This window comes from Danio aesculapii, chromosome 1 (assembly GCF_903798145.1).
Source record: "Danio aesculapii chromosome 1, fDanAes4.1, whole genome shotgun sequence".
Lineage (NCBI taxonomy): Eukaryota > Metazoa > Chordata > Actinopteri > Cypriniformes > Danionidae > Danio > Danio aesculapii.
Window position 1 is genome coordinate 52,644,099 of NC_079435.1, and position 19,483 is coordinate 52,663,581.

Genomic DNA, 19,483 nt, shown 5'->3' on the forward strand with positions numbered 1-19,483 from the left:
TTATTAACATTTACCCCAACCCCAACCTTCACAGTAATGTAAAACAGATCTGGATCTGAAGTCTTCCCAATTAGTATAGCTGATTAACCATGTAGATGGATGATAACAGCCTTTTGAGCCTACTAGTAAGCGCAAAAAGCCCCTACTGGCCCATATCTATAAGCTGATAACCACTGATAACGAGTGATATGAGTGATAACATTCAAAGTGGGTGAATACGAGCTATAGATTTCGTTGACTAAAGCCTAAAAACAACAAAAAAATATCTTCATTCCACTAATTTTCCATTTTTTTTTCTTTGTAAATATGAGCTGTAGATATCTTTGACTCTTCACATTAAAACCTAAAAAAACTTTCCTTCATTCCATTGGCCATCTTGAAAATGTCTCTGTGAATAGCCAATTTTATATGTCAGTCGGATTAGCAGTGTGCCCTGTCTAGGTGGACAAAAATGGCCACCTTTTTAGCCAATAATGAAACTATTTATTAATCAGTGCAACAGGGCATCATTAAATGAAGTCATATACACCAACATCATTATATCAACCATTCAGAAAGTACAGCTTTACACCATCTTACTGTAAATAACACAAGGTGGCTGAACATTTAAGATGTCTTGAACAATAATACATCAGATTATCGATCAATATAATGGTTAATCCCAAGAATTTCAATATGCTTAACCATCAGACCTTCCTTGTATGTTCCTCTAGTGTTACCAGCAGGGATAGCCTTCAGAAATGTTTTTTAATTCCTACATAATTATCACCTATACAAACCAATGTTCATGTGTGCTGGATTCTTCTCAGTGGCCAGGCATATAGCTGTGCAACGTGAGCGTGCTGTTGAGTTTCAGCGTGGTGTGAGTGGAGTGTGCCTGCGAGGTCAGACTGTATGTTGAGTAAGAAACTGCAGAGCCCAGCATCAGTCCAGCCATGTACGACACAGTCATGGTGTTTCCTGTGAGGTAAATAAATAAGAAAACATAATGTAAAGAGGAGGGCTCAATATACAAAATGCTTAAAGTCCACATGAACTGGAAGCTGTGGAATATTATATGAGAAAACAGTGGGCGTGGCTTGTTTTTTTTCTACTGCAAGCTGATTGGATGTAATAAAGTAGGCATTTCATTGTGAAAAATCGGAAAATGAGTTCTGTTTACCTGGAAATTCATCCAGAAAGCGCTGACCTACAGCTCTAACGTTGGTCATTTTACCATGATTAATTGGGGTAAGTCAAAAACAAGTTTTTTTAATGTACTTAAACTTTGTAGAAAAAAGTAAAGAGTATAGATTTAATCTTTTTAAGAATATTTGTGTAGTTTTTATTTGCTTTTGTTATGTAGAACCTACTTACAAAACATGTGTCAGTCAGATACTTTGTGTGTTGCGATGGAAAAAGCTTGAAATTATCCTACACTCCCTGGTCACAATAAAAGTCTCTATTTGGACGTTTTGATCTTTATTGCAGAGATTAATATGTTTCTGTCATGTTATATGTTTGTCGACAATTATTGTAACTAAGGCTGGATGATATTGGAAAAAACTGACATTGCAATGTATTGCGATATTGAGTATAATTTTAGCTCATGAAATGGAAAGCTCTATTTGGAAATAATGAATGACTTTAGGACTATTTTGGATGATAATAGGATGATTTTGTTGTAGAGTGCATCTGCATAAAATGTATTAAGCCAAATCACAACAATAATAAATACAGTAAAGCAAAAGTACAAATGAAATAAATGTGTTATGGTTTTTCTGGGAGTCTAACAGTATTCAGGTACACAAATTAAATAATAAATGTAAAATAAATAACACTGTATAATCTTCATACTGCACATAAATTCAATTAATGTTTCTTGAACATACAAAAATGTAAATTTCCTGTGCCTAAATGCTTTAAACTGGCTTGAAATGCATACACCAGTGGTCACCAAACTTGTTCCTGGAGGGCCGGTGTCCTGCAGATTTTAGCTCCAACCCTAATCAAACACACCTGAACAAGCTAATCAAGGTCTTACTAAGTATACTTGAAACACCCAGGCAGGTGTCTTGAGGCAAGTTGTAGCTAAATCCTGCAGGGACACCGGCCCTCCAGGACCGAGATTGGTGACCCCTGGCATACACAGTCATGGGCTTTAAAGCACATACAAATGATACGGTTTTGTGGCGACTATATGGTTAAACTTCGCAATTATTCCACAATCATGTGTGTTTTAACTCCTGCTTAACTATAATCCTGATTCGACATTGCAGATCCTGTGATGTGACTATTGTGGATGTGCAAATTGCGATATCGATGCCAAAACGATGTATTCTGCAGCCCCAATTTTAACCATAACATATGCAGTGTGTTGTTTTTATGCTAATCAACCATGTTAAAAGATGTATCTCACTGTCATTGTCATTTTTCAGGATGACAAAATGATTCACTGAGCTTACATTAGGAAAGAAAGCTTCATTTTCAGACAACTGAGCTGAACCAATCGGAATGTCTCAAGATGAGCTGGAGTTGACAATGGATGTCTCAGGGTCAGATAGTGAAGGTGTTTTCATTATCAGTACAGAAAATGAATGCAATTCTTGATGAATATGAATTTGTGACAACGTATAAGGTTGTTGAACATTGCCATAACAAATGTATGCCATAAAATCACGATCAAGGCCACGATCTGACTCTGTGGAGAGCCATCCTGTAAAGCTGACCCAACACAGCCTGCAATGGAGTTCAGGTTAGTTGGTGTTTAATTTATGTTAAAATCTTTCACAATTTGAATCCAGTGGCATGGTGGCTAAGTAGTTAGCACTGTCACTTCACAGCAAGAAGGTTGCTGGTTCGAGCCTCAGCTGGGTCAGTTGGCATTTCTGTGTGCAGTTTGCATGTTCTCTGTGTGTTGTCGTGGGTTTTCTCCAGGTGCTCCGGTTTACCCCACAGTCCAAAGACAAAAAAGACCACAGTCAAAGAGTGAAACAGAGTGTGTGGGTGTTTCCCAGTACTGGGTTGCAGCTGGAATGGCATCCATAGCATAAAACCAACCCAGGCTCATTCTGACAACGTACCTCCACGGGCGTTTCTAGAGACCGCGAAATACGTCCTGGCGGCACGTTTTTCTGCAGTTTTTGTTTTCGCGAATCCGCCAGAGGTCGCCGTGTACGCATTTCGAGATCTCAAATTTCCCTCGCGAGTGCCATTCGCGCCTGCTGTTCTCGCGTAAACCCACCAGAGGCTGCTGTCGACTCACTTTTGGACAGACTTTCTTTCGTTCGTTTAAAGAAATGAAATGCAGCCATATGTATCTCCGCCTACGTAATACGCTGTCTCCAGAAACGTCCGCAGGGCTACGTTTTCACAATGAGCCTGTGTTGCATAAAACATATGCCGGAATAGTTGACGGTTTGTTCCGCTGTGGCGACCCCTGCTAAATAAGGGACTAAGCCGAAGGAAGATTAATGATGAATGAATTTGAATCCAATAGATCTTTGCACTTTCATCCTGGAATATTTCTGCAAGGGAAACATCTTCCAACATGGTTGTTTTTTTTAAGTAAAAAGTTCCACATTGCATCATTTAAGGTTAAAATTGTAAAAAATCGAGTCATGCTTTAAGATTTCCTTAAATCAACCTGCAGCTTTTTTTTCTTTTCCAGTCAATGTGTTTACATTTGAGTCAGTGTTGACTTATCAGGGTGATCACTTTATTTACAATGCTTAAATAGCTGTTTCCTGAACTCATAACAGGTGAAACAAAGCAAAGAAAACTTTCACTAAATTGACTTGCTAACACAATCATCAAACAAAATAGTGCATCTACATTAAGCCCATTCTAATGTTAACTAAACTAATGCAAATTTAATAATGCATTTTAAACTAATGCAAGACTTTACTTTAGCTCCATATCAGAAATGCTTACAGATACCTCGCTTTATGTGTGCGCACCATACTCACCTGCCACCTCTCGCTGCTGAAGTGGTACTTTGCCAGCTGCCTGTATCATTGGTACAGAGCCAAGATATCCGTTACTTATACCTAGCATCACAGACAGGCCGCAGGGCCAGGCAGGGTGTGCCAGCAGGGGGCGCTGCACAGGCGACACACACATCACAAAAAGGGGCAAGAAGAGAACGCGCAAACATGAACACACCAGCAGCTGCACACCGCCCCACTCGTATGGGCACGCCGCCAAGATCTAAAGAGTAAAACAAAGAGATTTGAACTGTTACCGTTTTACATTAACTACAATAGATATTTATACTACCAGGCTTTGTAAAGCTTGATTCTGATTGGCTGAAATGTGCAGATAAACACACAGGTAAAGCAGTTCCAGGCAGGTCATGACCACATAACAGTTCTATGTCACTACTCCACATGGTTTTAAAAGGAACCAATGACACAACCTACAATCAGTGGTGGAAAGAGTACTGAAAAATCATACTCAAGTAAAAGTACCATAACTTGACCGAAATGTAGTGCAAGCAGAGTAAATGTATCTGTTGTAAATATTACTCAAAGTATGATTAAAAAGTAACCCTTTTAAAAGTACTCGAGAGTAGTGAGTAATGAACTGTAAAAAGCTGATGCATTTACATGTAATTTGTGCATGTGTGTGTAAACAACATTCTGTAGTGCATCTAAATATTGCTAAGCAGGCACACAACGTCATAAGACGTTAATATTAGGTTAGATTTAGGTTGTGATCAAAATTCAATGTCTAGCAATGTTCAATTCAATTCAGGTGATCAAAATTCAATGTCTAAGGGCAATGTTATTTTGATGTCCAATAAAGACGTAGAATGACATTGATATTTGGTTCCTTTTAGGTTCTTAGAAAGTGACCAAAATCCAATGTCAAGCCAAGATCTTATATCAAATACTGACATTAATTCGTCAGGTATGGGAACTAAAATCCAACGTCTGATAGACGTCATAGTGGTAACGTCCACACAACGTCAAACTGTAACATCATTAGACGTTGATATTTGGTTGGTTTTAGGTTGGCCGTTGGACATTAACGTTGGCCTGACATTGAGTTCTGACGTAAACCCGATTTTAATTTCCAAAAAAATGCAACATCCATGACGTTAGGGTACAAAGTCAATCTGATGTCGTCTTGATGTCTTGTGCATGCTGGGCCATTTTGGTCATCATATAGTAATCATCTCTTCTGTAAGTAAGCATGTCTTCTCATTAGTGACACGCATCTAAACTCCAAACAGGTTGCTGCAATTATAAAGCGCCCATGTCTTGAGGAAGTTCATTATGATGCGATTTACCTTATATGTGCGATTTGATTGAACAGAAATGACAGGGCTGATTTTTTAAATCTCCATAGACAAGAAAAAATAAAGTAGTGACTGCAGGTTGAAGGAAAGTAGTGGAGTAAAAGTAGAGATACTGCACTAAAAATGCACTCAAAGGAAAGTACAATTCCTGAGAAAAACTACTCGATTACAGTCATTTAATTATTTGTAATTAGTTACTTTACACCTCTGGTTACAACAGACCAAAAGCAAATAAATCAAAATTTAAAAAGTCTGGTTAAGAAACTAGTCTCACACATGCCATATAGATATCTAACACATGTAAATTTATGCAAATTATATCTATGACATACAAGTTTATATTTGGATATATTTTGAAATATTACTAAAAATGTCAGCTTATATGATTTTTTGATTTTTCATACATCAGAATTACAAATATGTATATATATATATATATATATATATATATATATATATATATATATATATATATATATATATATATATATATATATATATATATATATAGTCAAATATATTACATATAATTATATTTATATTTAATATATGAACACGTATAAAAATTATAGCTAATATATGTGAACATATACTGTATATTTTAATGATGTTTAACAGAGCAAGGACATTTTCACAGTATGTCTGATAATACTTTTTCTTCTGGAGAAAGTCTTATTTGTTTTATTTCGGCTAAAATAGTTAGAATAGAATAGTTTTTCCATTTTTAATAAACATTTTAATGTCAGTATTATTAGCCCCTTTAAGCTAATTTTGTTTCTAATAGTCTACAGAACAAACCATCGTTATATGACTTGCATAATTACCCTAACCTGCCTAGTTACCCTAATTAACCTAGTTAAGCCTTTAAATGTCACTTTAAGCTGTATAGAAGTGTCTTAAAAATATTTAGTAAAATATTATGTACAGTTTGAAAGCAAGTTTTATGTTTATGTTTAAAAAAAAGTGTATTTTCAAGTAAATTTCTGCAAAAATTTCTAATAATAAAAATATTGAAACAAAAATAATATTATTTACTGTCATCATGGCAAAGATAAAATAAATCAGTTATTAGAAATTAGTTATTAAAACTATTATGTTTAGAAATATGTTTTTAAATATGAAATTAAAGAGAAATTGAGAAAATAAATTTATACAGGGGGGCTAAAAATTCTGACTTCAACTGTATGTTTATCTTCATATACACTATTAAGAGGATGAGAAAATCTTCAAGAATCGCACCTGGAGAATTACACTTGTCTCTTGGGCTCTAAAAACTACCATCTGACATCACCATGAATAATTTGAAAGGTTTTCAGGAACGAAAATCCTCTAGTCTCATTCGAAAACAAACTCAAAAGATCTTCTCTTCGTTAAACAAAAATGGGGGAAAAAAAATAAATGGGGGGCTAATAATTCTGACTTCATCTGTATATGCAAGTGGCTATTTTTGCAGAAATATGTGTTGCATATTTAAAATGTATGTTAAGTATGTAAAATCTAAATATGAACTTGTATGTCAAATATGTAATTTGCTTATATTGTCATTTATCAGATTTCTATATGGACAGAAATGGGTTGTGGAAAAACAAATATCTTGAAATACCCCATGCCTTCAGGTGGGGTAACCATAGTATAAGTAGAATAATTTACTTGAGTCTGTTGAATATTTACCTCAGGCCCGTCATCAATTATTTCATTGATTTTCCTTCAGCTAAGTTCCATATTTTTCAGGGGTCGTCACAGCGGAATGAACTGGCAACTATTCCAGTATATGTTTTACACAGCGGATGCCCTTCTAGCTGCAACCCAGTATTGGGAAACACCCATATACTCTTGCATTCACACACACATTCATACACTAGGGCCAATTTAGTTCATCCAATTCACCTATAGCACATGTCTTTGAACTGTGGGGAAACCGGAGCACCTCGAGGAAACCCACGGGAACAAAGAGAGAACATGCAAACTTTACACAGACGTGCCAACTGGCCCTGCTGGGACTCAAACCAGTGACCTTCTTGCTGTGAGACAACAGTGCTAACCACTGAGCCACCATGCTGCTCTGTCATCAATTATTCCTTACATATATGACTATAAAAAAAGTTTCATTTTACCTTGCCCACAAAGTCAGCCATGTTGAACAGAGCCATGGTGAGGATAGGCAGCCATTCTCCCAGTGTATCATTGTGCAACTCTGACTCCAGTCCAGGGAACAGACACAGAGTGATGAAATATGTCACCAAGATTGAAAGCATATATGGCCAGATCACCCGGGCTACAGCACACCTCCGACCCAGCAACTCTATAAGAAAACATCATACATCATGGTCAAACTTCAGTTTCTTTGAGCTACAATATATACGCTTTGCCTCTTTTTCACCATCTCTGTTTGAAATAATAAATAAGGAAACTGTTCATTTCACAGAAAAAGCAAATTAACCATCTTTATTTATTTATTTATTTATTTATTTATTTATATTAACCAAACACAGGTTATGTACTCCAGCTTTAACTACTGGTGATTATGATAAAATCATGGCTCACCCTTCACACTGATCCAGCTCCTCTTGGATTCTGGTTTGGGCACATCAAATCTGACGTATATGCCATCTCCATGGGAACCGTTACCCAGATTAACCGCATCAGCATCGTCAACCATGCTTGACGCCATTCCTTCCTAATTTGTGGAACAGTCGTGAGTCAGAGTAATGCAATCTTTTGAGCAAATCATCCTAAACATTCATTCATTTTCCTTCAGCTTAGTCCCTTATTTATCAACAGAATGAACTGCCAACTGGGGTGGCACAGTGCACTGGTACTATGGTAGTATCGCGATACTATGGCTCCAAAATACTGCTGGTGCCACTGTAAATGGTAGATTACAATAGTGTTGGATGTGGAAAAGTCACTAAAATGCTCACACATTTGTGCAGCAATAGACCATTTTATTTTAATAGTCTGTTGAGCCCTTTAAGGTTGCACATTTTCTGATGTTTTCTGACATTTGAAACCCACACCTGAATCAGTTCATTTCTGTTCCTTTCAATATGATTTAGTAGCTACAACAACCGCAATAATCTCTTAAAAAGAACGACTCACAAAGTGAAATTTTGAATTACTTTAAATTGTTACCTGATAAGAATAAAAAAAAATAGATGAAAAACACAAAATAGCCACAGGAAACATTTTTGACCACCTCATATGGCCTAATGTTGTTGGAAAATGCTCGTTTTGTAGCAAATTTCAGTTGGTATAATTTGTATCTTTATTTTAATGTATTTATTGTTGGTCAGTTATCTACAAAATAAACAAATAGAAAGAATACATTTTAGGTGAAGTGACATCCAAATAATACTTAATTCAATAATGAGGGAATTATGAATTAAATTCAAGTAGACCAATTATAACATGTAAAATATAGTATTCCTGACTATTTTCTTTATAATTTGGGTTATGAATTACAGTATCGCAATACTATTTGGTATCAAGATACTCCAGTTGGTATAGAATCGTAAGGGGAATTAATGGTATCGTGACAACCCTACCGCCAACTATTCCAGCATATGTGTTATGCAGTGAATGCCCTTCCAGCCACAATCCAGGACTGGAAAAGACCCAGACACTCTTACAGTCACACACACTCATATAATACGGGCAATTTAGTTGATCCAATTCACCTATATAGCGCATTTGGTATTTGGACTGTGGGGAAAACAGGAGCAGTCGGAGGAAACCCACGCCAACATGAGGAGAAATTCCAACTGGCCTAGCTGAAACTCAAACCATGACCTTCTTGCTGTGAGTCATCAGTGCTAACCGTGCTATCCCCTCCTAAACAATGACCTAAAAATCAAACCTAAAAACCTTGTACATGAAGATGTTACTTTTTAAAAACAAACCCACCAGCCTATGCACATACAGTACACTTGAATATGTATATAAACTGGACATGCACTATACTGTACAAGTCCATGGAGTCACAAGTGTTTGTTTTTGTAGCTTACATGAACACTAAAGTTAACTTAAACTTTGAAACTATTTTTAATCATTTTAAATCATTTTATGCCCTTAAATGGCTGCTGTCATGTAAATGAATGGCCAAAATGTAAAGTAAAATTGTGTTCCACATTCCATAAACATGGAATTTTACAGATAATATGTCATGAAATAAAGCGGTCGCTGGTTTGAGTCCCGGCTTGACCAGTTGGCATTTCTGTGTGGAGTTTGCATGCTCTCCCTTTGTTGGTGTGGGTTTCCTCCGGGTGCTCTGTTTTCCCCGACAGTCCAACGACATGCGCTATAGGTGAATTAGATTAAATAAATTGGCCTTAGTGTATGAATGTAAGAGTGTATGTGTGTTTTCCAGTACTGGATTGTGGCTGGAGGGGTATCCACGATGTAAAACATATGCTGGAATAGTTGGTGGTTCCTTCCACTGTGGCGACCCCTGATAAATAAGTGACTAAGCCAAAGGAAAATAAATAAATGAATGAATATTTCATGAAATGGCCCTAAAAACCTTTCAAAGTAAAACAAGTGTTCCTGTGTGTGAATGTACCTCTTCCTCTGCACTGCTGTCGTAATGTATCTGATAGCCGCTGTGCTTTTGCGTTGTAGCGTTATTAATCTGTCCTTTGAGCCAGCTGTGGCTCTGGCGAGCTCTGCTGGTGTGATAACGGACGAAGTGTGTTCGCCGAACCACCACATGAAGCAGAAAACAGAGCGTCTCCATTGAGACGGAGAACAGGAAGAAGATAATAGTGTTGTTCTTCTCATCCTCCACCAGCAGCTTTGTAAAAATCCGGCTCAGAGAGACAATAACTCCTGCAGTGCCTGAAACAAGCGTATTTGACAAAAACAGCATGTGTTATGATTAAGAATTTCAATCATATAACAAGAAAAGCAGATTTAAAATTAATTTTTGTATTGTGCCATTATTTAAAGCACATTCAAGCAGATTTCTCCCACCAATTCACATTACCATAATGCACAAAGGTCGAATTATTTCAATATTGTAATGTAATAATATATATTTCAAGATTATAATATATAATAATTGTAACATGATTATGTATAAAATTTATTATTTATATTTAAATACTTAATTTGCATATTTAATTATGTATTCAATAATGATATTAATAATAATATATTAAATAAAGCACTATAAATATTGTTTTATTACAGTATTTTTAACAAATTACTGATTTCCTTTTTAATTACTGAGAATATTTATTGAGATCAATATGTATAAATATAATATATAATTTTAACATATAATTAAGTATAACATGCATTATTTATATTTAAATACTTACTTTTGCAATATGTAAATAATTATGTATTCAATGATAATGTATCAATAATGCACTAGAAATATTGTTTTATTACAGTATTTTTGAACAAATTACTGAGATACTTTTAGAATTACTGATATTTATTGAGACCAATATGTCTAATTATTATAATATATAATTTTAACATATGATTAGGTATAAAATACATTATTAATATTTAAATAATTACTTAATCATATTTAATTATGTATTCGGTATCAATTATGATAATGTATTAATAATGCACTATAACTATTGTTTTATTACAGTATATTTTTAACAAATTACTGAGTTACTTTAATAATTACTGAGAATATTAATTGAGACCAATATGCTTAAATATTATAATATATAATTTTAAAATATAATTAAGTATAAAATACATTATTCATATTTAAATATGTACTTTTCCATATTTAATTATGTACTCAATAGTAATAATAATGTATTAATAATGCACTATAAATATTTTTATTATAGTATTTTTAACAAATAACTGAGTTACTTTTATAACTACTGAGAATATTTATTGTGACCAATATGTTTTAATGTATGACCATTAATTTTAATGTATGATTAAGTATTAAATACATTATTCATATTTAAATACTTAACTTGCATATTTAGTTATGTATTCAATGATAATAATTTATTAATAATGTTCTATAAATATTCTTTTATTACAGTATTTTTTTTTACAAATTACTGAGTTACTTTTATAACTACTGAGAATATTTATTGAGACCAAAATGCCTAAATATTATAATATATAATAATTGTGACATATGATTAAGTATAAAATACATTATTCATATTTAAATAATTACTTTGGCATATTTAATTATGTATTCAATAATTATAATATTTTAATAATGCACTATAAATATCGTTTTATTACAGTATTACAGTACACAAATTACTGATTTACTTTTATAATTACTGAGAATATTAATTGAGATCAATATGTCTAAACATTATAATAGATCATTTTATCAAATGATTATGAATAAAATGCATTATTCATATTTAAATATTTTATTTGCATGTTTAATTATGTACTCAGTAATAATATGTATTAATAAAGCACTTTGAATATTGTTTTATTACAGTATATTTTTAACAAATTACTGTGTTACTGTGTTGCATATTTAATTATGTATTCAATAATAACAACAACAACAATAATAATAATAATAATAATAATAATAATAATAATAATAATAATAATAATAACGTATTAATAATGCACTAATAATATTGTTTTATTACAGTATATTTTTTTAAACAAATTGCTGAGTTGCTTTTATAATTACTGAGAATATTTAAACCCAAAATGCGACCAATATGACTAAATGCAGAAACCCAAAATGCATTACAGTAAAGAGAATGGTGGTATAATCTGAAGTAAATGTCACATTGACTCTAATGTAATGGTTGAAATTTCAGCTCACTCTCTCCAGTCATCACACCCTGCGTGTATCTCTTGGGCAGCATCCCTGTGTAACCATAGAAACTGGACTGCTGCACTGTAAAGGTCAAAAGGACATGGTACATGTTTAAAGATTTATATATAGATGTTGTTTTTGCATCCTTTCAACAGCTCTCAGATGAGTTTTTGTGGCCCTGAACCATATTTTCAGATATTTGCAAGGTTGCAGTTTTATCCATATTATGGATCATTTTCATTTCCCTAGCCTCCCCTCTTCTACTCCTATAGATTTAATCATTGAACCAATGTGTATTAGGAAAGGGAAGATTTCAGTTTTGATGAAAACAAAATATGTTCTCTGCATAGAAGCTCACTGATATCCAATAATAGCTCAATGGGAGGAAGACTTATAAGACTTATTATCTCAGACTATAGCTGCACAATATTGGAAAAAATGTACATAGCGATACTTTTATTTTCTGCGATTTATATTGCAATACTTCACCAACTAACTTAAATATTTTTCTATTTTGAAATAATTTATACATTTATATTGAATAGGAAGATTTTGTATAGGTGGGCATCTGCAGAAAATATAATAGACGAATTACCAGCATAGATAAATACAGCAGAGCAACGGCATAAATATCTAGTCTAACAGTATTCATGTACAGAAATAAAATAATCAAACAATCAATAAAGTTGTCTTCATCATATACATTATTTCAAGAGTTCACACTTAGCTGATGATTGGTAATAAAGCTAGTTTGGCATGCTGTCCTGGGAGAGAGCCCTGAGCTCATGAGATCCTCGAGCCCGAGGCTCCCTCCCTTTTGCAGGGTGAGATGGGAGTTTGAGTTCAGGTAGATCTCGAGAACCCCCCTCCTGCTGCTTAAGGATTGCTATGAGGGTGTGCTGCTGGTGGAATTTGACTATGGTGCTGATTTGGTTTAGTCAGTTTGTGTCTCATGTTTTGGACTGTGGGAGGAAAACCGAGGACCTGGGGAAAACCCAAGAGAGCACGAGAACATAATCTCCGCACAGAAATGCCAATTGGCCGGGTAGGGACCCGAACTGGAGGCATTCTTACTGTGAGGCAACAGTGCTAGCCACTGGGCCGCTATAAAGAGGAGGGGGGGGGGGTGGAAGGGGGGGATTCTTCAAGGCGAAGATGACTAAGATAAGATGCTTTGGTTATTTATACTAAAGTTAGGAATCGTCTGATTAGTGGATCGTACATTAGCTTGACTCTGGGCCAGCCGTGTCAATCATAAGCACGTGATCCTCAGACTCAGACTCAACTTTATTATCCTGTTTAGGGAAACTAAAATTGCAGCAAGGTGCCGTAACACAGGCAAAGTTCCATGTACACATTAATAAAATATTACCCCACAACATCCAATACATCATATTGAAGGTGCATCTCCCTCCCACCTGGACTCATTTAATGACCTAATGGCCACCATTATAAAAGAATTTCTGACTCTATTTGTCTGCCTTCACCAGACTACTCAACCTGTTCTTGTTTGACACACTCAGATTACCGTACCAAGCTACAATGCAAAAAGATAAAACAGATTCAATAAATTGTTTATAAAACAATGTCATCATAGAGGTACAAACCTGAAAACATCTCAGTTTCCTTAGAAAAAAAACAATCTTTTTTATAGACAGCCTGAGTGTTAGGTTGAAATAGTTTATAAATAAACTTCACTAAATAAAAACGATTTTTGTTAAAGCTACAAAATGCAATAATTCCTTGTGACCAAATGCTTTAAACTCATTTAAAATATTTACACAGTCACAGGCCTCAAAACACACACAACTAATACACTTTCAAGTTTTTATGGTTGAACTGAAATGACTCCACAGTTGTCCCTGCTCAACTATAATCCTGCCATGTATAATACTGCGCATTCACACATTGCAATATGGATGCCAAAACTACATATTGTGCAGCCCTATCTCAGACAAACTGTGGAAAAGCATTTTTTACAAGGTGCATTGCTTATCTGTGTGTGCCAAACAGTTGGATTCAAGGCAAAATACCTTATTGTTCTCACTGGACTAAGGTCAAACCAATATTTTCTCTAATGTTGATCCCATCTGTGATCATTGTTGTCAGGTTCCTGCAACCCTGGCATATGTTTTGGTTCTGTCAAATTTTATATGGATAGATTGGAAATATTTGGGTCGATGTCTCAAATAGTTGTTGGGACAGAAATTAAAGCTGTGCCTACAACATCACTGTTTGTTACACTTTCTTTATCAGTTCGCTGTTCATAATATGAGACAGATTTTGTGGCTTTTATGTTCCTCCTGGCCAGATGGTGTATTTTAGGAAGTCATCTGCTCCACCTACTCATATCTTGTGTATTAATCACTTTTTTCATTTCATTCATTCATTTTCTTTCGGCTTAGTCCCTTTATTCATCAAGGGTCACCAGAGGGGAATGAACCGCCAAATAATCCTGTATATGTTTTATGTAGCGGATGCCTTTCCAGCTGTAACCCAGTACTGGGAAACACCCATACACTCTCATATTCACACACATACACTATACGGCCATTCAATTTATTTATACTGCATGTCTTTGGAGTGTGGGGTTAACCAGAGCACCTGGAGGAAACCCCCATGAGCACGGGGAGAACATGCAAACTCCACACAAAAACGCCAACTGACCCAGCCAGGACTCGAACCAGTGACTTTCTTGCTGTGAGGCAACAGTGTTAACCACTGAGCCACCGTGTTGCCCTTTTTCATTTCATCAAACTGAAAATAATCAGACACTGCATACTGGAAGTTATTTGAAGGTACGGCATGCAAGATTGACTTCCAGTGGTTGAACTAGGTATTGCAGTTCTAATTTAAAACACTTTTCACCAGGCTCCAACTCTGACGACTCCTCTTAAACGCAGGTTGCCAGATTGAAGAAACTAACATGAGCTAGTGTGCCTGACTATCGAGCCTACACGCAACTAAATAACTACATGCGATGACACACAACAAAAGAATATTTTCCATGAGTTTTTGTCCAAAACATCACTGGAAATTTCTCAAAACTGCATAAACTACTATGACAACGATCACCTCAGGTACTGATTATGTGCTTTTCTCAGTGTTAAATGCAACCAATGTGAGTTTGAATACCATTTTACTTGATCGTACTTTCAGTTTGTTGTGTAAACAATTGTTTTAGTTCCCACAAATAATTTCACAATCATTTAGGATCTGTGATTATTTTCCTGGCCATCACGGTGGGGCAGTGGTTAGCATGATAGCCTCACAGCAAGAAGGTCGCTGGTTCAAGCCTCGGCTGGGTCAGTTGGCATTTCTGTGTGAAGTTTGCATGTTTTCCCTGTGTTCACCTGGGTTTCCTCCGGGTGCTCCGGTTTCCCCACAAGTCCAAATGCAGTACAAGTGAATTAGGTAAGCTAAATGGACTGTAGGGTATGTGTGTGAATGAGAGCGTTTGGCTGTTTCCCAGTGATTGGTTGCAGCTGGAAGGGCCGTATGAGTAAAACATATGCTGGATAAGTTGGTGGTTCATTCCGCTGTGGTGACCCCAGATTATAAAGGGACTAAGCCGAAAAGAAAACGAATAAATGAATTATTATTTTCCTTCTCTCCCTCTACACACGTCAAAATGTACAATATTTTGTACATTTTGTACAATAGTACCAAATTATTTTGTAATTTAAGGAAAATCCTATAAAAAATGGGGAATGGGGAAGGACGAGGTTCAGTTTTAGATCACAAAAACACAATATAGGAAAATGCATGAACATATGCATGTATATACAGTACCTGTGCATCCAAATGCAACAATGGCAACTGCAGCCAGAGTAACAGCATAGGATTGCTGAGTGTTGAACAGCTCCAACCAGACGTCAAATACACTCACAAACACCAAAGGTCCCAATGCAAACAGGTATCCTATAAATGCAACACAATATTTAAAAGTAATGCATTTTTTTTTAATTGTTATATGATGACACACTGAAATCTCATGAGGAGCTCATGAGTTTGTCTTAAATCTTAAATTGACAGCTTTTACATGTTCTCACCCACACAGATGCGAGTATGTAAACTCAGTCTCTCCACCAGCGCGTTGTTCACAATGACAGCACTGAGAGCCACCAGTATGTACGTCAAACTCATGTCGAACACAATAGACGTGCCTGACAGCGGAACAGAACAGAGGAATTGACAAGCACAACTTTTTTGTTCACTGTACATGCAATAGTTTGTTATACAGCACTAGGTACGTTTTTTTTTGTGTGTGATGACTTTATGAGACAGCTTGGTTGCATCGCACCTTTGAATTTACGATGAAGATAATCCACATCAGTGATGAAGCTGTTGTATGGCAGTAGAAAGCCCACACCAGCCAGCAGCATGGCAAAGTAGATGCCATGGTATCGATCATCTGGAATGGATTCGTCAGAGTCTAAAATTAAAGCATAAAACATAAATGAATACCACCTAAAAAGTGTCTAATTTTAATTAATCATTAATTTAATCATTTGTTAAATCTTAAATACATTTAAGTAATAACGACTATCTAAATAAAACTCTTAAAATTACAAATTTAATATTACTAAATAAATAATACTTCTCTTCACCTATGTCATGTGACAACACAGAACTGTGAACATACTGTAGGTTTTGTTGAATTACTGAAATATTATAAAATATTTGATGAGTTTGGCTGCCTGAAATAAGTTTGCACTGATCCATGCATTATTTTACATCAACATTTTATATGAAAACTACAGTACATGCAAGTTTTGTCATATTAAATACATTTTAGGGCTCTGTTATAATGCTTATCCATGCAATCTTATAAAACGCACAACATAATAAAGTGTCCTTGGTGTTTCTCTGTTCTTTATAAAACCAAACCAGAAATCGAAGGTGTGCAAGGGCGTACCATGAACACACAGATCACAGTCTGTGTCACTACTTAAAATTGCTAATTTCTAGGGATTAGTTTTTTAAACATTTTTCAAAACTTTGGGTTAACATAAGATCATAAGTCAGCAAAATATATAACAATATCCAGGTTTTTTTTGGGGGGGGGGGATTTTAATTAAAAAAAATAACAAATATTGTGCTTTCAATGTGCACCTGTAACTCACCATGAGCACTGTGAGGTTTTATCCTTCCAGTCTTCTCCTCTGGCAGCTGACTAAAGCTGAAATTCGTGATCACAGTCTTCTCTCTACCCTGACGATTCCTGCTCCACTCCTCAGAATACATGACTGGAAATAATATATATCAGAATTTAAATAGTTTTATTAGAGTTATTATATTATTGTTGCATATTACAAACATATTATTCTCATTGAGGCTGACTTTTTTTTTGCTATAGTATAGTACAACTAATAATTCCATAATATTTTGAAAGTTGGTGGTTCATTCCACTGTGGTGACCTCTGATAAATAAGGAACTAAGCCGAAGGAAAATTATTGGATTAATATTTTAAACGTTTAAAATAACAACTTTCTATTTTAATATATTTTAAAAAGTCATTTATTCCTGTAATATCACGACTGAAAGTTCTACAATCTAATACACTCTCCAATAGCTTATAGATCAGTGCTGCACACACAAATCTTATAATATTTAACTAGCTATTCAAGGGTGACGTGGTGGCTCAGTGGTTAGCACTGTCGCCTCACAGCAAGAAGGTCGCTGGTTCAAGTCCTGTCTGGGCCAGTTGGCATTTCTGTGTGGAGTTTGCATGTTCTCCCCGTGTAGGTTTCCTCCGGGTGCTCCGGTTACCCCCACAGTCCAAAGACATGCGCTATAGGTGAATTAAATAAACTAAACTGGCCATAGTGTATGAGTGTGTGTGTGAGTGTGAATGTGGGAGTGTATGGTTTCCCAGTACTGGGTTGTGGCTGGAAGGGCATCCGTTGTGTAAAACATATGCTGTATAAGTTGGTGGTTCATTCCGCTGTGACAACCCCTAAAGAATAAAGGGAATACGCCTAAGTAAAATAATGAATGAATTAGCTATTCATGTTGCATGTTATACATTATAATGAAATATAACATGCACCAGCGTAACAACTTGCCTCAGTGTATATGTAGTGCGTGCAAGAAAAATCTTTAGATTGTTTTTTATGCAACAATGCATTGCAATTGTTCAATCTTTGTTCTTAAACCTGCTTTTCTTTGAAAGCATGTGTTTTTTTCTCTCCCGTCAGCTGAATGTGTCCATCCGCGCGCGCTTTATATTTTACGGCATGTTATGATGAGTCAGAAAATGAGTGATAAACGCGCGATTAACACTGACACGCCGAGGTCACCTGACAGAGCCAACAAAGGCTATTTTTAGAAATACGCACCCTCAGTGTCCGAGCGTAATTTTCACACAGGGAAAACAAGATAGAGATACTGCATCCTATTATCAATTGAAAAGACGGATGGTTTGTGTTTTGAGTTAATTGACACGTCTCTACACATCTCCATACAGTGCTAATGAACGTCTGTCAGAGCTTTCGCGCGCTCTCCTGAATGGATAACAGGTCTCTTACCTGATGTGCCAATGTCATTCACTCCTTCACAAGCGAATGATTTTAATTATGAGCCAGGATGTTGATTTCAGTCGGTGTTTTTAGCTGAGGATGCTAGTTTTCTGTTCCTTCATTCTCTCTCGAGGCTCCCGCCCTCCTGCGCAAGTCACGGAATCATCAGGCGCGGAGCGATTGATCGCCGGGGCAAGTTGTCACACTTTCTAATAATGAGGGTCCATTTCTGATATTTAAATCCTTCGTATATATTTTTTCGTAGGCAACAAATATACATTGAACATACCTTTTTATTCAAACGTTGATATCGGGGCGTGTTGCCATCACTATGCATGCCTCACAACATTTTATTGTTGTTTATTAATTTCTTGAATAAAACGATTGATTGAATGATGGATGAATCAATGAAGCATATCAAAAATAGTTTGACTACTAGTTTGTTAACTACTGTAGTAGGCTAGGTGGAAAACATCTAGTTGTAGGACTGGTTAATTTATATTTTAACTGACTGGATGTATTGTGGGTTACAGAATGCAAAAATTATGTTGTAATTACATAGTTATCACATGTTAAAAAGTTCAGACAAATTACAATAACTTTTTATTGATTGTATGGTTGCATCTGATGTATATCTGTGAATTTATACACTCTAAAAATAATCTATAAAAAAGAAACTAACAAAAATATTGTGTAATGTAAATGTTTTTTTTATGTTTGTGCATGTAATAGAGGGTTTTGCCAATTTTGTCAATACAATTGACTTAAAATATTTCGACTTAATAATTGTTATCTTAATATAAGTTAAATTAATATTGCAGTAACTGAATAGAGGGTTCTTTAATGGTTGCATGACATTCTGATGAAAAAAAAATACAGGGTGGGCCATTTATATGGAT

General features: G+C 35.3%; 1 protein-coding gene across 1 annotated transcript; it reads right to left on the bottom strand.

Annotated features, from left to right (window-relative positions):
- Positions 1-371: 371 nt before the first annotated feature.
- Positions 372-18,736, bottom strand: slc29a4b (asolute carrier family 29 member 4b). Its single transcript, XM_056452800.1, has 11 exons — positions 18,594-18,736; positions 17,189-17,311; positions 16,366-16,497; positions 16,115-16,228; positions 15,855-15,983; positions 12,069-12,143; positions 9,840-10,114; positions 7,826-7,958; positions 7,396-7,583; positions 3,948-4,188; positions 372-960 (listed from the first exon to the last, which is right to left on the bottom strand). Exons 2-11 carry the CDS (start codon positions 17,307-17,309, stop codon positions 806-808), a joined length of 1,563 nt encoding a protein of 520 aa, XP_056308775.1. The 5' UTR covers positions 17,310-17,311; positions 18,594-18,736; the 3' UTR covers positions 372-805.
- Positions 18,737-19,483: the final 747 nt, after the last annotated feature.